Source organism: Macrobrachium nipponense, chromosome 28 (assembly GCF_015104395.2).
Source record: "Macrobrachium nipponense isolate FS-2020 chromosome 28, ASM1510439v2, whole genome shotgun sequence".
In the NCBI taxonomy this organism is placed as follows: Eukaryota; Metazoa; Arthropoda; class Malacostraca; order Decapoda; family Palaemonidae; genus Macrobrachium; species Macrobrachium nipponense.
The window spans coordinates 15,700,127-15,727,977 of NC_087217.1; the positions used below are offsets into that span (position 1 = coordinate 15,700,127).

The 27,851-nt window shown below is 35.8% G+C and overlaps 2 protein-coding genes across 4 annotated transcripts in view; one reads left to right on the forward strand and one right to left on the reverse strand.

Moving 5' to 3' along the window:
* LOC135201455 (protein white-like) overlaps positions 1-27,851 on the forward strand; it is a 122,865-nt gene that overhangs the window by 36,216 nt on the left and 58,798 nt on the right. The window lies entirely within an intron of this gene.
* On the reverse strand, positions 853-22,064 carry LOC135201908 (protein white-like). Its single transcript, XM_064231204.1, has 14 exons — positions 22,020-22,064; positions 15,961-16,123; positions 15,541-15,662; positions 14,402-14,473; positions 12,045-12,146; positions 9,979-10,125; positions 9,506-9,597; positions 8,855-9,077; positions 7,355-7,474; positions 5,987-6,118; positions 5,244-5,472; positions 4,303-4,408; positions 3,292-3,463; positions 853-2,002 (listed from the first exon to the last, which is right to left on the reverse strand). The coding sequence occupies exons 1-14, from the start codon at positions 22,062-22,064 to the stop codon at positions 1,886-1,888; spliced, it is 1,842 nt and encodes a 613-aa protein (XP_064087274.1). The 3' UTR covers positions 853-1,885.

Here is a 27,851-nt window from a genome sequence, read left to right on the forward strand (position 1 = left end):
TATTTTCGCCTTGAAACCATGTATTTCCAAATTGCACCATCAATTTGCTCTTCCTTTTAATTTGTGACACATAGTTTAATAATAATTTCCTTACCTTTTTCTTATTCCCAAGATAATTTATCTGTATTTTCCCCTTAAAACAAAGTATTTCCAAATTTCAAACCCCTTTCCAAGCGTTTCCACAAGACCCTCCAGTCTTATTTCTCCCAAAATCTGGATAGGATGTCCCCGTACGGGGTTAGCACCCTCAGTGCACCTCATGCAGGGCACTGTAGGTATTACTTAAGGATCTTTGCAGCGTCCCTTCGGCCCCTAGCTGCACCCCTTTTCATTTCTTTTACTGTACCTCCGTACATGTTCTCTTCCTTCTTACTTTCCGCCCTCTTCTAACAGTTGTTTCATAGCGCAACTGCGAAGTTTTCCTTCTTTACCCCTCTATTCTCATTTTTCTTCTCAGCGCTGAATGACCTCATAGGTCCCAATGCTTGGCCTTTGGCCTAAAATTATATATTTATTCCTGAATAGGATGTCATCGCTTTCTCTACCTCTTACTTACCTCGGCATTTCCTGTCACCGTAGCGCATGAGCGCATCCTTCCTTTTCGTGAATATAAAACTCTGCTAATATTAAAATCCAGTTCTTATAAGAGGGTAGTTTAACCGCCGGAAACTTGAATTCCGCTGTATATTTTCTATATCCCGCTGACTATCGTTTTTGTTGTACCACAACCCATAGCTACCTCGAAGAAAAGTGAGTTAATGTCCATAGGGAATACAAAATGAAATCCACATCTGGGTGAGTCGCAAAAGGTGTTTTGCGTATGGAATTAATGTTTTAATTTTTGGAATTTATTGTTGCTCTTGAAATTTTAGTACTGTTAACGAACAAAAGATAATCACCGGTGGCCGCGAGTCCGATCCTCGGGCATTCCATTGAGGTGTAAAAGATGTGTATTTCTGGTGATAGAAGTTCACTCTCGACGTGGTTCGGAAGTCCCGTAAAACCGTTGGTCCCGTTGCTGAATAACCACTGGTTCCATGCAACGTAAAAACACCATACAAGCAAACAAAAGATAATCACAAGGCTAACATCAAACAATAATAATGATAATAATAATAAGGAGATCATATCCTTTCGAAAATGCCTCTTTATTTTACCTACTTTGTGCATTTTTTTTAAATTCGTAAGTTTGTGGAGGATGGCAGTGTATAAAACAAATAAGTTTGAATATTAAATGCTGGTTTATCCCTTTGCACTCTTTGTGCTCTGAACAAAGCGATCAAAGACTTTTCATGGGCGCTGGTTTTAGTTCCATTACAAGGGACAATCACACTTTCTCCTGTTGTGTTGGTAATTACAATGCTGGAGAATGGACTGACGTGCGTTCACAATATTAATCATTTCTTAGTTTCACTTTATGTTCAGAAGTTTAAAATGTTGAAGTTTTTTTCGCAATTTTACGTTCATTTTACCTTTAACAAAATAAGAGAACCTATATCAGCATCCTTTTTTCCGAGTTTTAGTCTTAGAGGATGAATTACTGAAATCAACGGACTTTTCTTTTTTTTATTAAAGTCTGCAAAATTGCTTTCCACCTGTTCATCTTTCCATCATTCATGGTAGATTGTCTCAAAATTTTCGTCTAATATTTTTTACCAAATCATAAGTCCGTGCGGTTTTTTTGAAGACATTAATTGTTTTCTGGTATATACCCATAATTCAAATAGGAATTTCTCTTATTTGGTTCTTGGTTTTTCAAGTATTTTCTCCAAATCTTGCTGACTATTTCCTCTTGTTTATCGCGAATTCTTGACGGATCCACTTCAACCATTTTTCGTAGCTCTTGACGAATTTTGTCTAGCAGCCACGTATTAATTTTTCTTATTCATTCGTAATTCTCGACGGATTTCCTTGATGTCTTCCTAAGCAGGAAGAGGAAGGCTAAGATCCTTAAGGAGATCATCAGTACGAATAGCATGCCGATGTTGAATCCAACGGTGCCCTGTGGAAGGAAGAGAGAGAGAAAGAGGAAGATAAGTGAAATACCACATACAGTTAAAGAAAGTACGACCTGTGAGGTGCATGATCAAAACAAAAGTCGTCGAATGATGCCGCAGATCAAAGAAGGGAAGGGAATGACACCATGCAGAATGTTCTAGAAAACACGACTAGGGTCAACTAGGTCATGTACCTAAAAGGAAAAACTGGTATACAGTTAAAAGAGAGTGAAGTCTTGCACGCATTTATAGGCAGACAAAAAAAACGTATATCTTAGTTTAACCAGACTACTAAGCTGATTAACAGCTCTCCTAGGGCTGACCCGAAAGATTAGATATTTTGACGTGGCTAGGAACCAATTGGTCACCTAGCAACGGGACCTACGGCTTATTGTGGGATCCGAACCACATTATATCGAAAAATGAATATCTGTCAACAGAAACAAATTCCTCTGATTCTGCGTTGGCAGAGACGAAAATCTAACTTCGGACCACCGGATTGGTAACCGAGCGCAAAAACCACTCTCCCGACGAGGAAAATATAGGTAGACGAAACCCGTGTCACGAACGTCAACTTTTATAATTAAATCGTTACTTCCTGAGGTTTACAGTCAAGAGTTTCAAAGAGTTACAAGGATTAGGATGTCTCAAAGACTTGTTAGTCCATCCGAGGAGACATCGTGTGCTCAGTTATCTATAGGAGGAGGTTTTACTGTGCATTCACAGTGTTCTAATGATTTTGTCTAGCTTTCTTTTAAACTCTTCCACACTGTTGCTGTTTCAACTTCTGGTGGCAGTTTATTCCACGTGTCACTTATCTTGTATGTAAAGAAGTTCCCACAAGGGATGTGCTGTATCTCTTCAGATCTAGTTCCCATCCATTAATTCTTGTCTGGTTTTCGTTTAACGTAAATTGGTTACTAGCACCTCAGTGGCGTGGTTGTTATGGTCTTTGCCTGCCACCTCGGTGGCCGTGAGTTCAATTCTCGGGCATTCCACTGAGGGGTCAGAGATGTGTATTTCTGGTGATAGAAGTTCACTCTCGACGTGGTTCGGAAGTCACGTAAAGCCATTGGTCCAGTTGCTGAATAACCACTGGTTCCATGCAACGTAAAAACACCATAAAAAAAAAAAAAAAAAAAAAAAAAAAAAAAAAAAAAAAAAAAAAACAATAAATAGTCTACTCTCATCTTTTGTTATGCCTTTCAAGAGGAGCTATTAAGCTATTATATAAATGAAATTAGTAATGTCTGGGAGGAGGAGGAGGAGGGGAGAGAGAGAGAGAGAGACTTGCCTCTTCGTATCCCAGGGACTCGATAACGGCCTCTCCGTCGCCCATGCAGGTGGCCGATCCTGAGGGACACGTGATGTTGGTGACGCCCTCCCACTGGTTGACGATCAAGGCTTCGTTCGCGTAGTTGAACCACGAGATGTATTTGATCCAGATGAAGTAGACAGGGACGGTGCTGGAAGGGAAGAACAGCGCTTTTTACCCGACCTCATATCTCATACCCCGCAGTGGGGTAGTGGCGTCAGTGCACCTCTTGCGGTGCACTATAGGCATTACCTAAGGTTCTTTGCCCCAAACCACTTTTACTCTTATTACTGTACCTCCGTTCATATTCTGTTTCTTTCATCTTACTTTCCACGCTCTCCCAACAATTGTTTCAGTGAAACTGAGAGGTTTTCCTCCTGTTACGCCTTTCAAACCTTTTACTCTCAATTTCGGTTTCAACGCTGAATGACCTCACAGGTCCCAGCGCTTGGCCTTTGGCCTAAATTCCATATCTCACCCATCCTGACCTCATAAATTTGTTTTTCGTTTTTCTTTTTTAAATCTGACTTTCTTTGTTTGTTTGTCTTTCTTTGTCGTTGTTGATCAACTTCCAGCGTTTTTCCGAATTCGTCTTTTATGTTTATTTGATAAAGGCCGGTTTCATTTATACTTCTCTAACTCGCTGATTTAATATCTTTATTTGTCGCGCCTTGTTATCCCTTAATGTTTCTTTTAGTCTAGTCTTGTTATCATTTTTTTCAAGCTACTCCATACAGTACCTTCTTTTACTCATCAGTAACCTTTCCTTGATCATGATCAACTCTGCATTGCAACTGATATAAAAATCATTGTGAATGCACGAATGGCTCCATCGAATAATGCTACTCACGGTATGAGCGCAGCTTTTGTGAAAATACCCAAAGAATCGATGGAGCATTCCTTGACTAATCTCAGTAATGGTTTTTACATCAATATTATCGCCCTATTCCTCATAGTTGACCTGATTTTTAAAACTCGTATTTTCCTTACTCTGAATTCAAGAGGAAGCCTCCGAAGACCATGAGAGGAATGAGCACGAAGGCGCCCATACCCAGGGCGACTTTGGGGTTCGGAGCCAGGCAGGAGAGCATGAAACCTGCAGGAGATTGAATGCTAGTTGAAGAACTTAGTTTGGAACGTCCCACCTTGTTGAACCTCCCATGAATAGTTACCATTGTTAGTTACTAAATCAGTGTCATTATCAATTGAAAAAATGCCTGCGTAACAAGACCCTTAACAAAATGGGCCGATGTTACTCGTATAAACAGTTACCTGAACATTTATGACAAGGAATTAACTGACAAATGTGACTTATGGTGCAACGTCTTACTAGGTCAGTGTCATTGTCAGTTGAAAAACTTCATGTAACAAAACCTTTAACAAAATGGGGCGATGTTATTAGAGTAAATTCACATCAACCGTGCATTTGATGTCTAGGCCAGTCCCTCACGACGCTGCTGATTGGCTGTTGATAAGCTAATGACAGGGCTGGAAACTCTGTCTCTCGAGAGAGTTCATATTGGCGGAATGTATTTCCACCTCTCCTGAGGGATACTTTTGAAAGACGTATCCCTCAGGAGAGGCGGAAAATAGATCCTACCCATGTGAACTCTTTCGAGAGGCTGAGAGTTTCCAGCCGTGTGACAGGCTTATCAACAGCCAAGCAGGAACGCCGTAAGGGACTGGCCTAGACATCAAATGCACGGTTGATGTGAATCTACTACAGTAAGTCGGTGTCATTGTCAATTGAAAACTTTCGTGTAGCAAAACCCTCAACAAAATGGCCCGATGTTACTCGTACAAACAGTAAACCTGAACATCTATGACAAGGAATTATCAAAAGCTATGTCTCTACTACCAAATGTGACGCACTCGCTAACGACAACTTGGCACTACTACTTCAAAACGAGCAGAAATTCAAACACTCTCACCGAAAGATGTGGCAGTGTTGCTGACGAAGACCAGGACTGCCAACGCTGTGAAGAATTTCCCCACCAGCGGGTTCATCCCGACCATGAAGTAGGCGATGCTGATGAGCAGGGTCGGTATGACGATGCTCGTCGGCAGCTCGGCGACGTTCTTCGCCAAGAAGTAGACGTCCGTTCGGTACATCCCGTTGAAGTGTTCCCGCAGGAAGATCGGCAGCTGGTCGCAGAATGCCTTTACGAGAAGTGATTGACAGATTTTTGTTTAGGTAATGCGGCGTCGTAACGGCTAAAATGACTACTGGTTTATGATACGGTACTATTTATGATGAATATTATGTTAACGAAATATTTCAAAAGTCAGTTATGAAGAAACTAACGTTTCAGCATTATGGAGTTGACTTGGTTTCTTATCTAAAAAAAATGAAATGAAAACAACACACATGAAAGATAATTGATTATTTCATAAAATTTCAGTCGCAGTGGTCATACTGATACCCTTTTACTGGCCTTATCAATTGACAACAATATGCATGCTTCTTCAATTTCATATACACCATAACTCTTACTTTAAGGAGTATGCCAAACGGGAAAAGGAGAGAAAGAGATTTCACAACATAAACAAAAAGAGACGGACTCCAAACAAGCTTTGCTTAGAATCCCTCATATGGACAAAACAGCCTATGGTGACAGCCTTTACTTATAAAAGCAGGAATCAACTCTACCCTGAAGAAGACGCCCTTACGTACATTGACGACGCCGAAGAGGCTACGCATGCTGGTCTGGGTGATCATGATGTACAAAGCCCCGTTGATGTTCTGGACGCCCATCTGGTCCAGGTCTTGGTCGAGGTAGATTAAGCCGATGAGAAGACCGATCACCTGGTAAATCAAGGATGTTTTCGTTAGAGGAATTGGACGTCGTTGAAAGACTAAACATTTTCAGTGTGTTCAGTGGAGAAACATTTATGAATCGGACTTTGCTGGAGCCCGGGAGTTTTACATTATGCTGAATGAAATGTCACTTGATTTGCCTTTGTAAAAAAGAAAATATGGAAGATTATACTTTATTAAATGAAATATCAATGAATCAGTCCTTGTTAAAAATTGGAATATTCATACGGTGATGAAGTTGTCTCTGTAGAAACGGAAGAGCTTGATGCTTTATATGAAACCTACATGAATTTGCATTTTGTTAAAACATGGAAGATATTATGTGAAGGATTCCTCCATGAAATTCGCTTGGTTGAATCAGGGCAGATTGAACAATTTAATAGAGCATCTATAATGACCTTGTTATACCAAGGAAGATTTTACCTGTTATATTAAGCTTCTGGGAATCTTCCGTTATTGGAGCAGGTGGTGATTAATGATTTAACATTTGTGCCAAAGGAGATACCTGTGAATTGATCAGTGTTGAATCAGGGAGGATTAAAATGACTGTCAAATGCAACGCCTGTAAGCTCGTCTCTCATAAGACGGGTAAGAATTTACCAGGCTAAATGAAGCAATTACGAAGTTATCATTGTTTGAACAGGAAGCGATTTTATAAGTGCTTAAATATGTTGAATGAATATCTATGTATTTGCCTTCGCTGAAGCTGGAATGATTAGGAAGAGTTTATCATGAACGAAACATTCATGAATACTTCGACAGGCTGTATTTTATGTCTGTGTATATGAAATAATATCTATGAATTCGTTTTAGATGAAATGGGTATAATTTACATCTTTACTAGATGAAGTTTCCACATTTTTTTCTCGACTGAAAAATAAGTGACAAATATCCACATCATATCCATGACTTTGTTACAGATGGAAAGGAAATGCTCTGCATATATAAATATGTATATATATATATATATATATATATATATATATGTATGTTATGTATATGTATATATGTATATATATATATATATGTATTATATAAGTGTATATATGTAAATATATATATATATACTATATATATATATATATATATATATTGTGTGTGTGTGTATGTGTATATAAATAAGATAATGAATGTGTCACGATTAAGAAGTGGGAAATCTTATAACTATGCTAATTGAAGCAATTAAGATTATACATCCACTATTTAGAAGTACAAGTAACTCACGACTGCTTGGAAAATGTTCACCCTGACGGCCATAATGTTCCTGATGTACTCTGTGATTGCTCGACTCAGTACAGGCTTGAACTGGGACCACCAGCCCACTTTGTAAGGTGACTTGGCTTCCTGGAAGAGGAGTTGAGCAGGTGAATTGAGTATAAACGTTTTTGTTCATGCGCGATCTCTCTCAGGATGTAAATCTTCATTTGGATTATTTTAGCATTACAATAAATAGCCATTTCTGAATTGAACATAGGCTGGGATTAGTAATACAATAAATAGCCATTTATGAAAGGAACATAAATGGGGATAAGTAATACAATAAGGAGCCATTTACGAAAGGAACATTACTTGGGATAAGTAAAACAATAAATAGCCATTTATGAAAGGAACATAAATTGGGATAAGTAATACAATAAGTAGCCATTTACTAAAGGAACATTAATGTGGATAAGTAATACAATAAATAGCCATTTATGAAAGGAACATAAATTGGGATAAGTAATACAATAAATAGCCATATATGAAATGAACATAAATTGGGTAAGTAGTACAATAAATAGCCATTTATAAAAGGAACATAAATTGAGATAAGTAACACAATAAATAGCCATATATGAAAGTAGCATAAATTGGGATAAGTAATTCAATAAATAGCCATTTATGAAATGAACGCAAATTGGGATAGGTAATAAAATAAATAGCCATTTATGAAAGGAACATAAATTGGGATATGTAATACAATAAATAGCCATTTATGAAATGAACATAAATTGCGATAAGAAATGTAATAAATAGCAATTTATGAAAGGAACATAAATTAGATAAGTAATACAATAAATAGCAACTTATGAAAGGAACAGAAATTGGGATAAGTAATGCAGAAACTCCTAGTCTCTGTAAAGAGAAAGACCCAGATTGAAATATTGTTGTATAGAGACGAAACTGCCAGCATATCCTCCAAAAGTATTCAGGTTACTTAATACCCGGAGATGCAAGTATAAAGATTAAAAGATTCTCGTCAGAAATAGTGATAAGTCAACGAATTGTATCTATGAGTATTGATTATACTAAGTTCACATAATTACCCGAGAGCGCTATATTTATAAACCTGCCAATATTCATTCATTATTTAGTAATTTACTCTTATGCACTCCATTTATAAGCATATCGGATTTTTTTTTTTTATAGTACTAGAAACAATTGTGTATAAACAATGTTTAGTCCCCTTATGAAACTGTGAGAAACTGGTTATCTTCTTGAATCCTAACCACATTATATATAGCCCCTCAGTAGCGTGATCGGTATGGTCTTGGCATTTCACCTCAGTGGCCGCGAGTTCGATTCTCAGGCATTCCGCTGAGGGATTAGAGATGTGTATTTCTGGTGATAGAAGTTCACTCTCGACGTGGTTCGAAAGTCACGTTAAGCCGTTGGTCCCGTTGCTGAATAACCACTGGTTCCATGCAACGTAAAAACACTATACAAATAAAACAAACGGCGTACCTGCACTTGGTAGTTCAGATCCTGAAGTCCTCCATTTCTTGTCGAGGCTCGAGAATTGCCTGCAGCCGCTTCGGAAACTGCCTGGCCCCAGGAGCTCTTCCCAAAGGCGTCGCAGACATTCTCCACGAACTGCCTACATTCTTCTTCTTTCTCCGGTTCGATGGCTAAGTTGCCGACGAAGAAGTCGGCTGGGTTGTAGCTGTCGGGACAGACCCTGCCCATTCTGGAATAAAGACCAGATGATATTTGGTGAGTGAATGGGAATACGTCGAAGTAACAACCCAGCTGCCCAAATCGCGAGGCCGTAACCATCTTCTCCTCTTCCCCTCCGTCAGCAGGTAACCAGTCGGAGCGTTAGGACTCCGCCGACCCTCCTCGGTCGGCCTAAGGCTGATTAAATTTGAATCCAATTAATTGAAAAGTTGAATCGTCATTTTCCAAATACGTTTAACTTTTAGTATTTGACAATGGTAGGCTTCATTCGTGTGCTATAAATAAGGCATGTATTAAGGTAACATGATATTTCCTGAATAACGTTCTGCAAGCATGAACCGTCGGTCCCTCTTTATTACGAGATGTTTTTCTTTCTCCATTTCATTAGGATTCTCTAAAAAAAAATCTCGTTGGACGTTTATCCCCTTTTCTACATACCCAGCAAAGAACTGAAGAGCGGTCTCTGTCGAACCCAAAAATGCAGGTCTTCCTTCAGCCATCAACAAGACGCGGTCAAACAGGGCAAATACCTGTGGACGGGAACAAAGTGAAGTGAAGTTCCTTTCTAGTCTACGATACAAAAAAAATCTTAAACTCCAGATCAGAAATGTGAGCGAAACTTCATTTAATGATGGAATCTTTCGTAGGTCGTGGCCCTTAAGGGTTTCCAGGGGTCGTTATCTAGGACTTAATACTTCTTAGGGATCATTGTCTTTAGGATATTGACAGTCCTTTGTTTATGTTTTTATTGTATTCACCAAAGGGGTTTTGCTAATCACGCTGCTAAAGTAGATACAACCGAGTTAAAACCCCTGGGGGATACTATCTTGGAAAGATCCGAAAGAAATTTTCTCTTTTAACCATTAATCTTAAGACATATGGCATCCGTATTTTAAGGCACATTATCTAACCTCAGAACTTGGCTGGTGGATGGTGCTAATGATGGTCTTGCCCTTGTGGGCCAAATTCCTCATCACTTCCACGATATTCTGGGCCATGAAGGAGTCCAGGCCAGTCGTCGGTTCGTCGCAGAACATAAGCGGAGGGTCAGTCACGACCTGAAATTGTAAAAAAAAAAAAAAAAAAAAAAAAAAAAAAAAAAAAAAAAAAAAAATTGCGAGTGGCAACTATAAAAGAGCGAATGGTTCTGTCCCGAGATGTTTACTATAGTAGATTCACATCACCCGTGCAGCTGATGTCTAGGCCAGTCCTTACGACTTTCCTGATTGGCTGTTAATAAGCTAATCACAGGGCTGGAAACTCTCAGGCTCTCTCGAGAGTAGACATAGGCTGGATGTATGTTCCGCTTCTCCTGAGGGATACTTTTGAAAGACGGAGTGGAACATACATCCTGCGTACGTGGACTCTCGAGAGAAACTGGGTTTCCACTTTCCAGCCCTGTGATTGGCTTATCAACAGCCAATCAGGAGCGTCGTAAGGGACTGGCCTACACATCATATGCACAGGTGATGTGAATCTGCTATAGTATTGCACCAGCCCCAGTTTTTTTGCCGTGTTTCTAGGTTAGGTTAGGTTGCATCAATGAAGTGTGGGTGTGGGAGACAAAATGAGATTATTTACAGGGTAGGTCCCAGTACTCGGTTACAGTTCAGGAATATGCGTCCTGATTCTTGACTACGTTAATGCGTTTCATTTTCAGCTTTATTAAAGTTTTTTTTTTAATAGTCTACATATTTGTATATGTTAGGGGTGCATAATAGTGAAGTAAGCATAAAGCTTGTGCTAATTATAAACTGACGCCTCCTGAATATTACTTTCCATATTTTTCTTCTTCTATTACTTATAACTTATATATATATATATATATATATATATATATATATATATATATATATATTTATATAGGTAATATATATAGATAAATATTATATAGGTAATATATATAGATAAATATTATATAGGTATATATATATTATTATGTACCTATACATGGTTATATATAGATAGATAGATAGGTAGATATGCTTTCTTTTGTTATATTAATCCATACGGGGCATTATATATTTATCGGCATTTTATTAATTTCAATTTATATTTATCTATCACGACAATTAAGTCTGAGCTTGCTAAGCAGTTGATGGCTTATTCAACTTGATTCCTTGGGATCTATACTTATTGTGAATAATAATAATAATAATAATATAATAATAATAATATATTGTTTACAGATTTCAAAACAATCGTCAACAGACATTACCATAAATACATTATTTTGTAAGAATTTTACCCTTTACCTAAGAGCTTTTCCTTTCAATTCATCTTTCAAGTTATACTGTTACAGGTAATATATTTGGATATCATATATTATATAATATATATATATATATATATATATATATATATATATATATATATATTTCATCCAAATAACCACCTGCAACAGTACAACTTGAATGTCAATTTATGAGGAAAAGTTCTTAGACAATGGCTGACATTCTTACAAAATGCGATTATTTATGGTAATATGTTTGACGATTGATATGAAATCTGTAAAACATAACATTATATATAAATACATACATATATATATATATATATATATATATATATATATAAATATATATATATATATATATATATATATATATATATATATATATATATATATATATATATATATATATAGATATATATATGTTACACACATGTATAGATATATATATATATATATATATATATATATATATATATATATATATATGTATGTATATATATATACATATATATATATTTTTTATAAATATGTGTGTATGTGTATTATGTGTGTGTATATGTATTTTGTGTGTGTGTGTGTATGTTTTCATTACAGTATGTCAAACATACTACTTTCAAATAAATAATAAGATCAAAATACCGCGGTCATTTTCGTCATTTTGTGATTTTAAACCTTTTTACAACAACAAAAACGAAAAGTACACTGCACCTACACAAACTATACAGAAGAAAGGGGTCTTACCTCACAGGCTAAAATGCCGAATCTCTTCGTCTCTCCTCCAGAGATACCCTTCAGTTTGCCCGGGTACCCGATCAGTGTGTTTGCACATTTCACTAAATTAAGCTGGAAGAAGAGATATACGTATGTTTATTTTTTCACGATGATTTAAATGTTTCACATCTACATTTTAATTCAGTTAAACATGGTAGTTAGTTGTTCATTAATATACTGATCATTATTCTTCATTTATCAGATTATTTCTTCAAACAGTCATTTACTAGTTTTTTATTTTACTTTTAATTTACGTGAATCCATTTGTTAAAATAAATTTTATATATATATATATATTATTGGATATATATATATATATGTATATATATATATATATATATATATATATATATATATATATATATAATATAGATCAAACCTTACTTCACCTTTTACCTCCTTCTACCTGGTTCGATGAGCATAGGTGCTTTCTCGTATTGGTCAATCAGCTCAGTCGTGTATATAAGGTTATAATGGCTTAAAACAATGACTTATTCTGTTGTAAAATTGATATACGATTTTCTCATCATAATATCATTATCAATCATAAAGATAATATCTTTCATAAACATCACTTAGAAGCAAATAGGAATACGTAGCTACAAGGGCAGGTATCTTTCTAAATATAACAGTAACATCTTGTAATTTACTGAAATATTGATACAATATCAGAGTAAAATAAAAATTCCGATGAAATTAGGAAAATAAAGGGAATTACTGAAATACATCTATAGCAGCATCTGTTGTGGGCTAGCTTCGTGCACTTCATATGAAGTTGCCGGGTAGTACTTTTCAGTCCGGAAGATTTTGTAGAGCGTTGCAATACGTTTTTAAGTTTAAAACCCCGTATTCTTGATACCTTTAGTAAACTAATACACTTAATATTACTTATAGTTTTAAATCCTCGGAATGGTGGCTGGTCTCGTCTTCGTTCACAGAGGCTGCCAAATCTCACGAAGATCTCTTCAACTCCATGTTCTTATATTTTCAAAATTCTTTGAACGTTTTCTATTACCAGTTTCAATTCCTAGATCTCCATTCCATTTTGAAAAGTTTTTGATACTTAGAATTTTTCTTCATTCGCTGAAGTCTTGCTTAACCTCTTAAAAAACACTCTAATACTTTAAGACAACTTTTAAGCCCTTTAAAACCAAGCCAACATTTGTCGTCAAACCAGTCGAACTAAGACAAAATAACCCATGCAATCATGGAAGCCCATCTCGGGTATCTTGTCTCGGCACTGCAAGGCTCAGTTGCCTGAGTGCCTGATCGAGGACGAAGATAGCCCGCAAATCTGACTGGAGAGTCGACAGATATATCGGTCATAGTAATTATGAGAGCGACAGGACGGCTAAATTTAACTGATCTCTTGCGTAAACGATAGCGACTTTATCTCCAGTGGCTCTCGCAACTGACTTATTGTAGGGCATAAAGATTTGCCGTCAGATTGTCTGCTAAAAATATAAAGCGCGAGATCAACGTCACGTGACCTGCGGTATAATGCGTGGTAGGGACTGCTATCAACTGGACGAATAAGCGGATAAGTTAAGTATATCTCAGTTTAACCAGACCACTGAGCTAATTAACAGTTCTCCTAGGGCTGGCCCGAAGGATTAGATATTTTTACGTGGCTAAGAACTAGTTGGCTACCTAGCAACGGGTCCTACAGTTTATTGTGGGATCCGAACCACATTATATCGAGAAATTAATTTCTAATCACCAGAAACAAATTCCTCTGATTCCCCTTTTGGCAGAGCGGGGCGCGGACTCTCGCTACCAAAGCAGTAGGGGACCATGCAACCCACTCGTCCAACTAGGAACTACTAAGGGGATAAGAAATGGTAAATAGTTAAATAACCAATTAGTTACTTAGCAACGGGACTTGTAGCTTAATGTCGGATTTGAACCATATTATATCGAGAAATTAATTTCTAATCACCAGAAACAAATTTCTCTGATTCCCGTTTTGGCAGAGCGGGGCGCGAACTCTCGCTACCTAATCTGTTGGCGAGCACGCAACCCACTCGTCCCACGAGGAACTGATAAGTGGATAAGAAATGGTAAATAGTTAAATAACCAATTAGTTACTTAGCAACGGGACTTGTAGCTTTTTGTGGGATACGAACCACATATCGAGACATGAATTTCAAATCACCAGAAACCAATTCTCTGATTCTCCTTTAGCAGAGCGGGGCGCGAACTCTCGCTACCAAATCGGTAGGCAAGCGCGTAACCCAGTCTTCCAACGAGGAACTAGTAAGCGGATAAGAATGGGTAAATAGAAAAAATAGATAGACAGATAGATATGTAGTAGACTCGGCACTAACTTCCATCATGACTTCTTCTACTCTCGCCTTGCGATCCCGATCAGATACACCGCTGCCCATTCTCAGATATGCCTGTGAGAGAGAAATGGCGACGATGTGATTAGAATATAAGGGAAGAGATTCCCCAAAACGCAGCATTTGTAATCAGTAGGATATTGGTTTACATATAAAATTCTTACAGTCGAGTTCATAACAAAATATGCTTTACATCATACTTATTATAATGTAGGCCTACTTAGATTAAGTAGAGTTTGCGTGATTTGTTCTCATTAAAATCCGTTAGTGACGTCAGAAGACTCAATATTAAACAATTATACAGTTCATTATTGGTTTACATATAATATATGACGCATCAACTAGGAAAATTCTTACAATCGAATTCATAACAAAATATGCTTTACATCCTGCTTATTATAATGTAGGCCTGCTAAGATTAGGTAGAATATTAAACAACACTAACTTTAATAGAAGAATTACAATATCAATTCCTAAATACTCATTTCTAAAGTAACATTTCCAGTGAATAAAAATTTATTTTAAAGGGAATTACTGAGCGATAAGTACATAACTTCGTAAATATTATACCCTTGGTGGAAATTTATACCACATAATGAAAAATTTGCTCATCAATTTACCGGAATTATCACCATTACCACGACCATCAATGAGACGACCGGAATGTAGATAGTTTTGAACATACGCGGTTGTATAATTCTGAATATGTTTAAGAATTGCTGCTGGCGGTAAACTGAATAACGATTCCAATTTTAGGGTCTTTGTCCATTCAAGGTAGTGAAGAAATACACTTGAAAACAATTGCGAAAAACTATATTCCTTAAAATTACCTGATTCAAAACATATCTTCCTGTATTCAAATGATAACTGAATACAACAACAACAACAACAGCAATAATAATAATAAGAGAGCAACATAACAGGGCCCCACAACATTACAGATCAAATCTTTTCCAAATACCAAAAATTAATTTAAAAAATATTTTTTTCTTCTCGAATAATTCAACATAATGGTGGTTTTTATTTCCTTCCTTAAAAAGGATTCTCAACAAATTTAAATTTAGGATACAGGCCGCCCCCTCCCACACCTCCTCCCCCCAACCCCACCTTCCAACCCTCCTCACCTGGAAGGTGAGTTGTTCTTTAACGGTCAGGGTACCGACGAAGAGGTCCTCCTGCTGGACGTAGGCGGAACGGCTCGTCAGGAGGTTCGGGGTCACCTGGCGCCCGTTGACATAGAGTTTACCTGAAAGGGGGAATGAATTATTCTGAGAATTTTTTATGTTTATATATATATATATATATAATCTATATATATATATATATATATATATATTGTGTGTGTACACGCGTGTTAGGGTGTGTAACGTTAATAATACCCGTGCTGCATTAATCGCACACATTATCATGATTGCATATGCATAGAAATGTAATTAATACCAAACTCTTATCAACACTGATCACCTCATTAAAGATATTAATAAAACCATCACGCACCATTCGAAACGTCATACTGGACACCTTGAAAGTAAGACTGCATTTACCTTTGATCTTGAGGGCCTCGTCGCTCCTGAAGGTGAGACAGTTTAGGAGCGTCGTTTTGCCGGCACCTGACGCCCCCATGATTGCCAGGAGCTCCCCTGGGCGGCAAACACCTGTCACTGGGTAGAGGGTGGGTGAGAGGAGGGATAATTTGCATTGCAATACCTGAAAAGATATTTTTAGTTTTATGAAGTACTAAGTATCAGCAAATTATATTGTTAATAATTCTAATATTATATATATATCTATATATAATATTAATATATATATATATATATATATAATCTAATTATATATTTATTGTTTTTATATATTATGTTATATTATATATGAATATTAGTATAAATATTGTAATAATATATATAATATTATCTATATCATTATTATATTATATGTTAGGGATATTGGTATAGATTGGTATACTTTGTAATATTTAATCTATATATATATAATAATATATTTGATATATAATTATATAATTTATTTATATATATATATATTATATAAAATATATAATTATATAAATCAGGATTTAACGGATTCAGACTTAGCAGTTTCGGCTATTTCTCATTAAAACTAAATAGGAACCTTGAACTAGTTAGACGAACACTTGCCACTAGACCACGAGTACCATTCATACACGAATGAATATACACACACATGTATATATATATATATATATATATATATATTATATATATATATATGTGTATGTATATATATATATATATATATATATATATATATATATATACTTATACAGAATTAATACACGCCTATTATAGGAACCATGAATTTCACCATTTATTAAGAAAGCAACGTTTCGCAACATTCAAGCCGAAGTATGTTTCAATAACCATAAACCTTTGCAAGTCATTATAGCAAAACCGTGGAAGAAAAACTGACCGTTTCTCAGGATGGGTTTTTCTGCAGCCGAAGTTCTCTTTCGGCATCTTTGCAATACTGGAGCGTAGACATTAAGATTCTCCCAAGAGTAAGTCAGTCCTTCCCTTGCTCTTCCTCGGGGTTCCAGCCGTACTGACGTCTCGACATCCTGCAGGGGAAGATATTGAAGAAGAAGAAGAATGCCCGTTAAAATGTAAACAAAGCTAATTTGAAGTTTAAATTCCCTTATGATTCATATTTGAACGCTTATCATTCGCTTATTCATCATGAATCACATTGATTTATATATTCATCTTCATTAGGGCGCTGAATAACCCTAATAGGTTCCAGCACACGGTCCTCAAGACCTAAATTTCATAATCCAGTCTAATGTAATCTAGATTTAGAAATAAGATTAAGGAAATGAATCCTCTTTGGATGATACCGAATGCGATGTGGAAATCCCTATAGGCCTGGGTGGAAGGTATTTTTGAAAATGACGTCGGTGGACGATTCAGAACAGGTGTTTTAGATGACCTGTAATCGAATGATTTGTTGAATGGAGTTCTGATGTCGGGGCAACCATCAGTTGCTCCGCTTCTAGAAAAAGAGATTTTAACGTTCATACGTGGTAAAGTGATTAGCTTTTTAGCAAGAGAGACAAACGAGAATCCGTCATTTTGATTAACTGCTATTTTGAAGGGACTCGTTTATCCTGTAAAGTCCTTTTCCTAAGTGGATTTGATTTTATATATATATATATATATATATAAATATATATATATATATATATATATGTGTGTGTGGTGTGTGTGTGTGTATTTATATACAAACATATATATATATATATATATATATATATATATATATATATATATATATATATATATATAATATATATATATATTATATATTATATTTAATAAAAGGAGCCCATAAAAAAAAACGCCAAAATATATAAAGAAAGTATTATATTTCAGAGACTGCTGTCTCTCTCTCTTCAGGTAGATGGCAGTCTCTGAAATATAGTACTTTCTTTCTGTATTTTGGCGTTTTTATGGGCTCCTTTAATTGGATGGAATTCTGTTGTAACAGGACATTTGTACCAGTCATATATGTATATATATATATATATATATATATATATATATATATATATATATAGTATATATATATATATGTATATATATATATATATATATATATATATATATATTATATATATATATATCATAAGTACGATCTGTCAAAGGGAGTACGAAACATTTAAAGATAAGTATGTTATCTCTAAATTACGAAATATTTAGAATAAAATCCACTTTTTGAAAAGGACTTTTCAGGATCAATAATTCCTCCCAGAAACTCAAGGAAGCAAAATGTCGGATTCCTGCTTCACTCCTTTTGCCAAAGGCTACATCACTACCGCGTAGGAACGAAAATATCTCCTTTCATTGGAGCGAAGCAACTAAAATGGTTGCACCGACATTAAAACCCGGGTTCAATAAATCAATCGATTACGGGTGAGCTAAAAAAACACCTGTTCTCAATCGTCACTGACGCTATTTTCACTCGTACCTTCCAATCAGACCTGGGGATTTAACTCCGGATTCTGTATAATCAAAATAGAATTAATTTCTCCCATTTGGTTTTGTCATCTCACTGTTTTATATAGAACACCAGATGGTGCGTGTTTTAGTGTTAATTTCAGTATTGATAAGAAGAAACCGTGCAAGATATGTTTATCAAGAAAGCGGTAATGAATTTCCTATTACAAACTCCTGTCTCTTTATGGAAGAACCCGTGTATTTTCTATTTAATTCAAATCTTGTAACTAGCAAATGCCATTTAATGTTATTCAGTAAGCTAAAATGAATTTCACGTGTTCTGCTAATTTAGCTTGGTTATAATTTTTAATGCATAATTAGTCGTGAAACCTTTGAATCGACTCTACCAACAATACAGGTGAGTGGAACAATACACTATTGAGAGGAATTAGGCGTAAACGTCTTATCTGTGTATGTATGACTATAGATATCAGATGGAAACCACGAGTGAACGTTTTTAAGTGGGCAGATTACTATGACCTCCATATTTAGGAATAAGTTTTTTTTTCTTCTTTTTTAGTTCTGATAACGACACGATGCCATTTACGGTAATTAACAGCTCTCCTAGGGCTGGCCTGAAGGATTAGATTATGTATTTTCGTGGATAGTAACCAGAGAAATTAATTTCTCTGGTTCTGCTCTGACGGCAGGCGGGAGCGAACTCGGGCTACTTAATTGGTACGCGAGTACGCAACCCACTCGTCCAATGAGGAACTTTACAGTAATTGAATGACTACATAATGTTTATATATATTATATATATATATATATATATATATATATATTTAATAACGGAGACCACGACTCCTATTATTCTTTTGGTAGCGAAAGCCATAGCAGCAGTCACTGGGTTTTGGTAACACTTTCTCTCTCTCTCTCTCTCTCTCTCTCTCTCTCTCTCTCTCTCTCTCTCGTTATACCTCCCCTCCATTTCATTAGGTCATCAAATCAGAGTCGTGAACTTACAAAAATATGCATTTATTTAAAAGCAAAGTATTAACTGAATAACTCAGGTTCTTAACAGCATGATCAAATGGAATGATAACTCAAAATTCAAATAACTCAGATAACCCACGGTAATTAACAGTCTATACAGTAATTAGTCAACACCCATTTATCCTCCAGAATATAGTTCCCCCTACCAGAATAGTTCCCTCCACTAAAACCGCCTGTTAGAAGAACAGGAGAACAATGATAAGCATACACAATTGTAAATACAAAGTCAAAAGATTAAATGAAATAGAACATCTTTACAAAATATCAAAAATACAGTCAAGCCACACCTTTGGCTAAAACAGATATAAACACACTCACCCATCTCAACCTAGAATCTCCAAGCACTTTCACAAAGCAGAAAAAACGTTGGCAGAGCCATCCTGGCTCTTTCTCTTCCCGTAAGAGTCTCGCCACATAAGTCTACATTTCCTTAATATGTAGGAAAGAGGCTCACACGTACACACAAACTCACACCCATCGTTCACGCCTGAAACCACTCGTAACCAGTTTCAGGCACCTCTGACAAACCGCCCATAACAACAGATGAGCGTTTGACCTGCTTAGGTAAGGATCTTAATGTCACACCATCCAACAAGACATATGCAGCATTCCTAACTGTCGGTCGGACACTCAGTCTCCAGGGAAGCTAAAAACGATGATTCCCAATTTCTGAGGAATGTCAAAGCATGTGACATACAACAATGTCTCATACATATCATATCATTTCATATTACTAGTCTTTATATATATATATATATATATATATAGTATATATATATATATATATATATATATATATATATATATATAGATATATATATATATATATATATATATATATATATAGCTACATATATATATATATATATATATATATATATATATATATATATATATATATATATATCCAATGTAGCACGAAGGAACACATGCTTGAGAATACCCTTAAATCCACGGTAGAAAGGTAAGTGTAACAGGGACTTGGAACAAGTACTTTCGTAGTATATTCTACATTTTCAGGATCTTTTGCTTAAAGAACAGGCCGCCCAGATTAACAAACTGTAACCCCGCCCCTTCTTTCTGTTTTTTTATATAAAGGACTGTCAACTTCTATTATATTAAGTGTGACTTGAAAATTTAAAATATATTACGAAAGTACTTGTTCCAAGTTCCTGTTTACTTACCCTTCTACGTGGATTTAAGATAGATATATATATATATTATATATATATATATATATATATATATATATATATAATATATATAAAACATTATGAAGTCATTCAATTATCGTAAAGTTCCTCATTGGACGAGTCGGTGGCGTACTCGCCTACCAATCTAGTAGCTAGAGTTCGCTCCCGCCTGCCGCCAGTGCGGAACCACAGAAATTTATAGCTGGGGATTACGAATTAATTTCTCGATATAATGTGGTTCCTAGCCACGAAAATCCAAAATCTAATCCTTCATGCCAGCCATAGGAGGGCTGTTAATCAGCTTAGTGATCTGGTTAAATTAGGATATGCGTACTTAACTTTCAATTACCGCAAATGACATCGTGTCGTCATCAGGAATATATATATATATATATATATATATATATATATATATATATATATATATATATATATATATATAAAATCTTATTCCTATATCTGGAGGTCATAGTAATCTACCCACTTTAAAACGTTCACTTGTGGTCTCCATCTGATATCTATAGTCATACATACACAGATAAGACGTTTACGCCTAATGTCTCTCAATAGAGTGTTGTTCTCATGTTTAGGAGGCCTTCCACACACCTGTATTGTTGATTCAAAGGTTTCACGACTAATTATGCATTCAAAATTTTAACCAAACTAAATAAGCAGAACACGTGAAATTCATTTTAGCTTATTGAATAAGAGTACATGACATTTTTTAGTTACAATGATTTGAATTAAGTAGAAAATACACGGGCTTTTTCATAAAGAGACAGGGGTTTGTAATACAAAAATTATTATAGTTTTCTGGTTAACAGATATCCTGCACTGTCTCTACTTATCTACTTGGAAATTAAGACTAAAACACGCAGCATCTGGTGTTCTATATAAAACAGTGAGATGACAAAACCAAATGAGGGAAATTAATTCTATTTTGATTATACAGAATCCGGAGTTACATCCCCAGGTCTGGTTGGAAGGTACGAGTGAAAATAGCGTCAGTGACGATTGAGAACAGGTGATTTTAGCTCACCCGTAATCGAATGATTTATTGAACCCGGGTTTTAATGTCGGTGCAACCATTTTAGTTGCTCCTCAGCTCCTGTGAAGGGAGATATTTCCGTTCCTACGCAGTAAAGTGATGTAGCCTTTGGCAAAAGGAGCAAACAGGAATCCGACATTTTGCTTCCTTGAGTTTCTGGGAGGAATCATTGATCCTTCAAAGTCCTTTTCAAAAAGTGGATTTGATTCTAAATATTTCGTAATTTAAAGATGACTCATCTCTAAATGTTTCTTATCCGACGTCAAATACACATACACACACAGAAAGTGAGAGGGAGAGGGTTGGTTAATGATTGTGATAAACCTGTCATTTACCTTCATAAACCCGAGGTTATCATAAGCTTCGTTTTTACTGCGCATCTTTTGCATTTCCATAATTTGCTTCAAGTGAAACTTTTATAATAAATCTCTTCGATCGGTGACACCGCTTACAGAACAAAATTATATTCTTCAGTAGATGCAGTACTTAAAGAATGGGAAAAAAATCTTTAGTTCTGATATCACTGACGATAGGTTTTCACTGCCATGACCCAACAACTTCGTTTAGGAAAAATAAGAACTTGTCATTTCTTCAATCACAAATATGCATGAAACAAAATTACATCTAAATCGAGTTAATAACTGTGATACAGCACTGACGCCTAATCGTTTTAAGTTTTAAAATCACATTTCAGTCCTTCAAACGCATCAACACCAATAGATAGTATTATGAAACAGGTCTATTAATAGGGAATTTTTCTAATTCCACTTTTTGCAATTATTCCACTAAAAAATACTAGTGAAATAGCTTCTACTCCTACGAGGCCCAGATACAGCGAGACTGAGATAAAAGATATTCTATGGGGACATGACCAGCGATGATGGGCTGATTGGGGTTCATCGATTCTTCTTATCTAAAGTTATCACCTCTCATACGGCCGTTTCGATTAATTTATGTGTTCAATTGTGCTCCAGGTGAGATAAGCAGATATTTTACTTGCTATAATGTTAGAACACTGATTTCTGTTCAAGTTCAAATGTCAAGATGAGTAAATGAAAATGCAGTGGAAAAATTGCTGTGCGAATCATTCATTTATATGAGAATCCTGTTGGAGAGTCAAACCAACTCCCTTATGCTGCCCAGGGCCGAAGAAACAGGTGTTGGGAAATAGAAACAGCGTGGCCTCGTCCTCAAGGAATTGACAGGCCGCCTCTCGAAGGCTGGAGTACACTGGAATCCTGCGAAAGTGAACTAAGAAGAGAATGATAAAATGTAAAGGACAGGGAACATTCACTGAACCTGGCAATTAGAGATCTGACAGTCAACGTGGGAAGGACTGGCCCAACAGGTGTAACGAAGGTGTATGGATATACGTAATCCAGTGTACGAATGAAAATGAGAATAGAGCTAAATTTTGGAAAACTACACAAGGAAGGAGCCCATATTATTGTACGTATATTTATTTGTGTATGCATTCATAATTGGACATACAAGAAAACCTCTGTCCGCTGGTTCGAATCCACGAGAGGACGAAATTATTATAAATTAAAAAATTCCCCTTCGGTTAACATATACGAAGATATATTTCATCTCACTTGCTGGCCGAGTCGGTAATGTCACTGAAGTCCTGATTTCTCCTTTGTTCGCTGGTTCGAATCCAAGAGAGGATGAAATTATTATCAACTAAAAAATTCCCCTTCGGTTAGCATATATGAAAATATATGAATTCCGAGGTAGAGAGAATTGGAAGATATAGGACATTTGTAGTTTAATGCATATATATATATATATATATATATAATATATATATATATATATATATATATATATATATATATATTCTTCACCTTCAGCAAGCCGCAGCAAAAATTTACACATACCTATGTCTAACCAGCTAAGTGTTTATTCAACATTCCAAGGACTTGGAAAAATATGGCAATTTTCATACAAAAATTGCGAAAATTTTATAATCATTATCGGATAGAAAAATGCATTAAAACAATAATGGATACTGAGAGAGATATAAAGTCTTAATTTTCGGTGATATGACGTTAAACTTGTTGATGAAGCTATGATTTTAATAAACATGCATATGGATATAAGTTCGATTTTTCCCTAGAACTACCAAACTTGCAGCAATAAAACCGTGTAATATGACTTTTTTTTCTAGAAACAGATCCTATCCCCCTTCTAAAATTGATGTAATAACATGATAACAATTACCTTTCACAAAAAATTCAGAGGAATCATGCAAATAATGACAACCCAGAGATAACAAATGAGTAAGATAACAGACCAAATTTTCGAAGCTGTTACAACAGTACCCTTCGCGATAAGGGCCCCATTGTTTTCTCTCTATGTTCAGATATAGTTGCTCAGGTTTCGTTGTCATCTATCATTGTTCGTAGCTAACTCCAAAGTTCTGGTGAAAAGCGTGGTACTATAGTTGATTCACATCAAGCGCTGCGTACGTCTGATGTCTAGGCCAGTCCCTTACGACGCTCCTGATTGGCTATTGATAAGATAATCACAGGACTGGAAACTTGGAAACTGTCAGTCTCTCACATACCTTGGTAAAACAATAGTAAACGGGGTTTACCATTGATTGGAGGTTAAGTTAAAAAGTTAAGTATATCATAGTATAACCAGACCACTGAGCTGATTAGGAACCAGTTGGTTACCTAGCAACGGAACCTACAGCTTACTGTGGAATCCGAACCCCATTATATTGAGAAATTAATTTCTAATCACCAGAAACACATTCTTCTGATTCCACGTTGTCAGAGCGGGGAATCTTTGTATAAGCCCGGGGTAATGAATTTCATGTGGAACACAGTAATACATATATATTTGTAACTATTCATATTGATTTATAATTGTGTGTGTGTATATTATATATATACATATATATATATATATATATATATATATATATATATATATATATATATATATATATATATATATATATATATATATATATATATATATATATATATATATATATATATATATATATATATACATAGTATACCCATCTATAAGCATTATGAGCCAACATGAATACTCACAAATATGCATGCTCAGACAATCATACGCTCAGATTCTCATAACTTCCATAGTGCGTTATCCATGCGTTCATTTATTAAAAAATCGTTCTTATGCCCTAAACGTACACTTGATGAGCACGATTGATGTTTAGGAGATTTAATGTACGCATATTCATTCATAATAACTGATGGTAGAGTTCAAAGTATCTAGCGTTGAAAGCAGAAAGGAAAAAATAGTAGTTTGAGAGAGAAATAGAGAGAGAGAGGGAGAGAATAAATTTAAACAATTTGCAAATGTACCACTTTCGAGAAGTGAGTCAGAGACGCACAGTTACTATGCGCTGTCTTCCACACGATGCCTGTTTTAACCTTCAAAATTATCAGATCCTCAGAGAAGCCCCTGATTCTGAACGAGAAACCCATCAAATACCGAACCGTTTGCATCATCAGCCTTAACTGGTATGATTCACGTACAGCATTCGGAGATCATAAGGAGACACGTGACTTCCTAATAGATTGTTAATTTGCCCTTCACCTCTGCAAAGCAAAGGGATAATTGCGTCTTGTGTGCTTCTTTTTTTATTTAGAAATTTTTTTTTATTGTTTCCTGCATGCCGCTGTTATTTATTATGCTAATTTTAAAATTTCTTTCGTCCGTCTATTCATTCCATCTTGTCGATTGTCTGAATCTGCTTTTGTCTGGTGAGTCATTTTTTGTATTTTATTCTTTGTGTCTTGACTTTTATTGATTACGTCCTCTATTTATGTATTATTATTTTATTTTTATTTTTAGATCTCTTTTGTTCATGCTTTCATTTCATCTTGCTGATTGCCTAAATCCGCTTTTTTTCTGGTGTGTCTTTTTTCTGTATTTTGTTCTTTGTTCTTGTCTTTTTATTATTATTATATATATATATATATATATATATATATATATATATATATATATATATTATTATTAAATTCCAAGTACCAGGTTTTATTTTTATTTACCTAACGAAATAGAGATGAAAGTGAAACAAATTTGCTCTTTGCAAATATCTTTATAATCATCCAGAACAACGAACAAGGAAAAATAAAAACCGCGCATACCTTCTTGATTAAAAACTAAACATAAAGAAACCAACAATGAAAGAAGTAGATTTAAATGGATAATAAACGAAACTAAAACATCTGCAGTTTACAAATATTAAACCATAAATATCGCTTAATAGCGATTTCACTATGCATTGGAAATAACTTACGAAGTAGTCGAAGTTGCATGTTCATTGTTGTAGCTAAACCTGATACACTTATCAATAATAATTCCCATTGGGTGTATGCTGTCTCCAAGGTATGGTGAGTTCGATATTAAACAATATTTGTGGCAAATTCTTGTTAATATAAAAAAGTCACGACATTGCGTGATCAAAAATCCTGTTCCCGTAGGAGGTGATGGTGGTGGTGGTGTGTGTGTGTGTGGGGGGGGGGGAGGGGGGGGGGGGGGGGGGGGGGGGGCGGGGGGGGGGGGTGGGGGGGGGGGGGGGGGGGGGGGGGGGCGGTTAGTGCCGTCGGTGCACCTCATGCGGGGCACTGTAGCTGCGAAGGCGTTACATAAGGTTCTTTGCAGCGTCCCGTCAGCCCCAAGCTGCAACCCCTTTCATTCCTTTTACTGTACCTCCGTTCATACTTTTTTTTTTCGTATCTCACTTGTTACCCTCTCCCAAAAAATGTTTCGACATTATTTTCAGCGCTTTTGGCATAAATTTGATATTAAAATTAAAATGAAAAATCATTAAGGTTTTTAAGAGAATCTGAGGTAATTATTCGAAACCGAAATTCATTCCGACGGTAATCATTTTCACTGGCCTGTGGTAGAATCTGCGTCGTTTACAAACATGCCCAAAATAGTCGGTCCAAAAAGCACATTCGAAATAGATTCCAGCCACCTGTTGTGCGCGAAAATGTTTGGCAAAGGAAGGTACCCAACAGGAAGTGACGTCATGGTTCCTACCGAATGCCAGGCACTGTTTGGATGGAGCAAAAACATCCAAATTCCACCCACCAGAGAGTGATGACGTCAATCAACGCGGGCTGCGGTGAACGGACATTTTCAAGGTTAAGAAAAATGGTTCATCCGCTACGCATTTTCCGAAGATGATGCTTGGCTTCAATATGCAAGAATGAGTGAGAGCAAGAGGACCATATTGATTAAGACAGCAGCTAGAAACTATATAGTTGTCAAATCAGCCGCCACAGCTTAGGGTAGCAATAAGAGTGACAACGAGCTATGGTTGTGATACATCTAGGTTTTTTTTTCTTTTACCAGGAGCTGGAGGTAATGAGAATCATTAAATGTAAATTTGCATCTTTAAAAATTCAAGGTGGTTTTACCGATTGGATAGAAAAAATTCTGCGATCAGAATATAGTTTCAAACCACAAGATTTGAGAATTTTTATATGAAGTTGACCAGTTCGTAAACTTCAGTTATTGAAAACGATGATAATGAAAGTTTCTTTTTAAAGCAAAAGACGTGATACGTTACTAAGGACAGTTTACTGTATTATTATTATTATTATTATTATTATTATTATTATTATTATTATTATTATTATTATATTATTATTATTATATAGTTTACCCAAACTCGACTCTCTAAGGACTTGCTAGGAGGAATTATTCTTAAAAGTAAAGCATCGATTTAAAAGGATTTAAAATGATTCGTTCTTAAAAGAAAAGCAACCCACGTCGAACGAGTTAGACAGCTAAGTGGGAAGTGACCAAAGACAAACGATGAAACAAAACGCCTTACGCAATGAAAACTCGAACCTCTCTTCTTCGCTTCTGTAAATGCTTTTTTGGTTTTTGCCCTTCTGGGCTACTTGCCAGCATACCCAATTATAATAGGTACCAGAACTGAGAAATTTGGAACTCTAAAGTCAGAAGTGTCCTGCTGTCCTTCCTTATCTTCAACCTAGCTGCAACCCCTTTCGCTCCTTTTACTGTACCTCCTTTCATATTCTTTTTTTTTTCTTTATCTTACTTTCCACCCTCTCCTAACAATGGATTCCTAGTGCAACTGCGAGGTTTTCCTCCTGTTACACCTTTCAAAATTTTGCTGTCAATTTCCGCTTCAG

What these genes read in the sequence shown, in the direction of transcription:
- LOC135201908 (XM_064231204.1), bottom strand. Translation starts at nt 22,064, where the DNA reads ATGCGCAGTAAAAACGAAGCTTATGATAACCTCGGGTTTATGAAG. An exon ending in ATAACCTCGGGTTTATGAAG is followed by an intron (nt 16,124 to 22,019) that starts GTAAATGACAGG and finishes ATATCTTTTCAG; the next exon opens with GTATTGCAATGCAAATTATC. An exon ending in AAGAACAACTCACCTTCCAG is followed by an intron (nt 14,474 to 15,540) that starts GTGAGGAGGGTT and finishes TCTCTCTCACAG; the next exon opens with GCATATCTGAGAATGGGCAG.